The sequence below is a fragment of the Hypomesus transpacificus genome, chromosome 6 (genome assembly GCF_021917145.1).
Source record: "Hypomesus transpacificus isolate Combined female chromosome 6, fHypTra1, whole genome shotgun sequence".
NCBI lineage: Eukaryota > Metazoa > Chordata > Actinopteri > Osmeriformes > Osmeridae > Hypomesus > Hypomesus transpacificus.
Genome location: NC_061065.1, coordinates 540,342 through 545,168, shown reverse-complemented (window position 1 = coordinate 545,168; position 4,827 = coordinate 540,342). Strand labels below are relative to the sequence as shown.

The window sequence follows — 4,827 nt, the reverse complement described above, 5'->3', positions numbered from 1 at the left end:
GCTCTCTGACCTCATTCTCTCTCATCGCCCCACCTCCTGTCCCCTTGATCCTGTCCCCTCCCCTCTCTTTCAAACCATCTCCCCCTCTATCATAACTTTTCTGCTCCATGTTCTAAACTCCTCTCTTACCTCTGGCACCTTCCCCTCTGCCTTCAAACAGGCCAGAGTTACCCCTTTACTCAAAAAACCCTCCCTTAACCCTGCCGTCCTCCAGAACTACAGACCGGTATCATTGTTGCCCTTCTTTTCTAAAACAATTGAACGTGCTGTATCTAACCAACTGTCTAACTTCCTTTCTCAGAACAAACTGCTCGACCCCAACCAATCGGGCTTCAAGACCGGCCACTCCACAGAGACTGCCCTCCTTTCAGTCACCACTGCCCTCCAGTCTGCCAGAGCGGCTTCCAGGTCATCCGTCATCATTCTGCTGGACCTTTCTGCGGCGTTTGATACGGTTAACCACCAGATCCTGCTCTCCACACTTTCTGAGATGGGCATCACTGGCACTGCACTCCAGTGGATCTCATCCTACCTGTCGGGAAGATCCTACCAGGTCTCCTGGGGAGGCAAACTGTCAGGCCCACGCCAGCTCTCCACTGGTGTCCCACAGGGCTCCGTCCTTGGTCCCCTCCTCTTCTCTCTGTACACCACCTCACTTGGACCAATCATCACCTCCCATGGCTTCTCCTACCACTGCTACGCTGACGACACGCAGCTGTACCTGTCATTCCCTCCGACCGATCCGGGGATCTCAGCTAGGATTGAGGCCTGCCTCGCAGACATCTCCGCCTGGATGACTGAGCACCATCTCCAGCTGAACCTTGCCAAAACAGAACTTCTCATCATCCCGGCCAAACCCTCCATCTCCCATGACTTCTCAATCACCCTGGGATCTGCGACGGTGACCCCCTCATTCTCTGCCAGGAACCTTGGGGTGACCATGGACGACGAGCTCTCCCTCACGGCCCACATTGCTGCGGTCTCCCGGTCGTGTAGATTCACCCTCTACAACATCCGGAAGATCAGGAGATACCTGTCTGAGCACTCCACCCAGCTGCTTGTCCAAGCACTTGTCCTCTCCAAGTTGGACTACTGCAACTCGCTGCTCGCCGGTCTCCCATCATGCGCAACCCGCCCTCTTCAGAGAATTCAGAACGCAGCGGCCCGTCTGGTCTACAATCTACCCAGACGCTCCCACGTTACCCCGCTCCTCATCTCCCTCCACTGGCTACCCATAACGGCCCGCATCAGATTCAAGACCCTGGTACTGACCTTCCGAGCAGTGAGTGGAACTGCGCCCGACTACATCAAGTCTCTCCTGCAGCCTTACACCCCCACCCGCCACCTACGGTCTTCTTCAGACAACCGCCTGGTGGTCCCACCTCTCAAGACCGCCCGGTCCCAGCACAAGCTCTTCTCCTGCCTGGCACCTCAGTGGTGGAATCAACTCCCCACCTCCATCAGAGACACGGACTGTCTCTCCACCTTCAAGAGAAGGCTCAAGATGCACTTGTTCCGGGAGTACAATGGTACTTAGGAATGGTTTGCTGAATCCAACGCTAGTTTCCTCAAGGTTCACAATGACTCTTGCTTAGACTGTTGCTCTTGTTGGTTAGTGGTAGCTGATTTAAACTGTTGTATTCTTCTTTTTTAGTTAATCCTATTTTTATTGCTTTCCTACAGGTACACCTGCACTTAGAGATCAATGTTGTGTAATTTTAACTTGTTTAACTACATGCTCTTATGGTCTCTTCCCTTTAGCACTATTTTTTGGTTGTTCACAATATGTACTTCTTGTCTTTGACTACCCGCAATGCTGTGGGGCTATCTTGTTGTTATTATCAGTGACCTATGCACTTTGTGAAGCTCTCTCTTGGAAGTCGCTTTGGACAAAAGCGTCTGCTAAATGAATAAATGTAAATGTAAATGATCATAGACTCCCTTCTCCAAAGGCAATCGTGTTTTCTACTTTAACTTTAATTAGAACAAAATAATCCCAATAAATGTTGTTCATAATAATGTAAAACGTACACTCTTGACAGTTCCCCGGACCTCCTCAACAAAACTGGACACCTCAGAGTCTCGGGCTAAAAACACTCCATCGAAGAACCCTGGCTCTTCACTCCTTTAAGACAATGTTTAAGACAACTCTTTAAGACAAATTTCAGAAAACTTCTCTGAAATGCATCTGCATTCACTTTGCCAGTCTAAAGAAAATAATATAATACAGCTTTCAAAAACGATAAACTACATCTTTATCTTTGTATGTTTTGTGTTTTGTATGCAACTTTTCAAATCCATAAGGATGCAAATGACTATTTTGTGTGGTAAGGTCTTCAGTCTATAATCTGAAATATGTACTACCTACTACAGCCACTTGTGGACCTTGAACTGCTTTTTACTTACTCTTCCATATTGCTTTGTTCTCTGGTCCAACATTGCTGTAAAGGCTTGTCTGGACATTCCTGGAGCTGCTGTCTTCATAGCCTCAAAGGAATGGAAGAGATCCTGGTGGAACAGTGTCTGTGCCTGCATGGTAGCAGGCCAGTAACTACTCTTTACAAAGTCACTGACTTCTGGAGCCCATTTCTGGTTGCAATGTTTGCATGTTAGCACCGGAACGTGAAGATCATAACGGCCTGAGAGCACATGAAAGGCAAATCAATAACATGAAACCAAAGTGACGTGTTAGTAATATAAAAAAATTCAACAGTTTAACAAGATCCTACCATTTATGCAAACCAGTATGATGGATCTACCAACAGAGACTGCTGCATCAGCGGTGTCACAGGAGCATATCCTTTGAGGTAGAGCTGTTGGCAGAAAACAATCTGCAAGGCAAAGAACCATAAGGTATACAATTAATAATGTTTGGGTTGTGAGTAATGACTTAAATAACACATTTCAATTTCAGATAAGAATGATCTGTTAAGAAAATTGACAATCAATTGTAAAATAAATGCCAACCTTGTTCACAAATGCTGTATTTTCCAGTGTCACAGAGTGTCACTGCCTCTGTTGGTGGGATGTATTTGAAAAATCCATCCATGATGGTTTGCCTGTTGTGTAGAGTGTGGTGTTTATGTACCGAGCCATCACACTCAGCACAAAACCACTCTGAGGGCATACATTCCCCACAACGGATGACAGCTTCTTTCACGTGACAGTGATTGCATGTCATCTGTACGATGTTCTCAGCAGAAAGTAAATTGTCAAGGTTCTGTGGCCTCGCCTGTTGCCAACATTGTTGGACCTCTTTCTGCCTTTGACTCCAACTGGACAATGGTGGCTGCTGAACAAAATCTTGCGATTCCATGTTCTCTGAGTCCTGTAGAAGGTCCTCAAGCTGCCGCATATTCAAATCTTCAAAAGGGAGGAGAAAAAATAATACTATCGTAACTCCAACATCGCCACAACACACTGTTGAAATACAGCATTTGGAACGAAAGATTATTCACCATGGTCTAGGTGTTGGCCATGGTCTAATGGCGGTGAAGAAGAAACATGTCTTCCTTCGTCTGGTCTTTGTGATGTTGACTGCTTTCTAAGGGCTTGTGGGCGCTGGTGAACAATGTCCCCATTGTGGTCCCTCTTCTTCCAATGAACAGGCTTTGGTGATGTGGTCTTAGTTTTCTGTCTGTTCTTCTCTGTTAGAATTACAACTTGGTTTAAGAAAGGTTTACCAATATGGGAAATGCCTTCGGACTACTGACAGAAAAAGCAGTTAAAGTAGTGTAACCCTTCTGATTCATGTCTTTTAAATACGCCTCCATGTATCTTATATGAACTGGTAAGAAGGAATACTGTTAACTATAGACAAAACAGAAGCTGCTTTACCTCTTCTGTCTTGAGATGTTCAAGAAATGTATCTACACTCTTGAGCTCATCCTCCAATTCCATCAACTGCAAATCACTCATCATTGAGTTGAAAGAGTAGACAGACAAATGGGCAGATGGCGAGTGGGATGTTTCTTTGGGACACAAGAAAGTGCAATATTAGAACACTTTGAATACAAATAGTAGATAATAGACTCGGAAGTACAAGGAGGCCAGGAACGTAGGTACCAGGTTGTAAAAACAACGATCTGGCGGTGAGTGGAGGGCAAACCAGGGTATGTCACCGCAAGTTATTGGGAAACTGGACCGCAGGTGTGGATCTTGTGCAGGTAGGGTGGACTGGATCACTGGAGCCTGGAGATTCACACAAACACAGACAAACAGAAAGACAAACAGAAAGACAGGCAGAGCCTGTGGAGGGCGTAACAGAGGTGGACAGAGGTAGGTGGACACAGGTATACACAGGTACGTCCTGACAAATTATTAAAATAGGCAGTAAGGCAAGGATATGGTGAGGTAATAATATGGTGAGGTAATAAGGATATCGATATCGTTTCCAGAAAATGCGTGACTTCAGCTGCAAGTAAGAAAAGATAAAAAATACAATACAATAAATGTCATACCTAGCAAGCTATGACATGTAAAAAGGACCACGCCAGCAAAGATAAACATTGGTCTGAGGCTAATGAAAGTGCACCGGTTCATGACCTTGCATGACATTAAGTTAGACTAGCTAACTAGCTAGCACAGTGTATTAGCCTATTTTTGCAGTTTACAAAGTCAATTAATTTATATTGGTGATGCAAAGCACCGGGCAATGTACGTCAAACATAATAACATTAAACCAACCTAAAAACAATACAAAAAACTGTATAGTAGGATCGTATCTTAAATATACGTTTACCTCATCGATAATAGCTTACCTTTTCAGTACGAGAGAGCGGAGGTTTGGGTGACAAGAAGTAGTTCCAGCCAGATATTGAGCGTCAA

General features: G+C 45.2%; 1 protein-coding gene and 1 long non-coding RNA gene across 2 annotated transcripts; both read right to left on the bottom strand.

Moving 5' to 3' along the window:
• Positions 1 to 2,087: 2,087 nt before the first annotated feature.
• Positions 2,088 to 3,644, bottom strand: LOC124469004. Its single transcript, XM_047022086.1, has 5 exons — positions 3,459 to 3,644; positions 2,968 to 3,363; positions 2,764 to 2,831; positions 2,407 to 2,508; positions 2,088 to 2,207 (listed from the first exon to the last, which is right to left on the bottom strand). Exons 2-5 carry the CDS (start codon positions 3,353 to 3,355, stop codon positions 2,088 to 2,090), a joined length of 678 nt encoding a protein of 225 aa, XP_046878042.1. The 5' UTR covers positions 3,356 to 3,363; positions 3,459 to 3,644.
• Positions 3,645 to 3,836: 192 nt separating this feature from the next.
• On the bottom strand, positions 3,837 to 4,106 carry LOC124469118. Its single transcript, XR_006956257.1, has 2 exons — positions 4,066 to 4,106; positions 3,837 to 3,971 (listed from the first exon to the last, which is right to left on the bottom strand). It is a non-coding gene; the product is annotated as an uncharacterized LOC124469118 (long non-coding RNA).
• Positions 4,107 to 4,827: the final 721 nt, after the last annotated feature.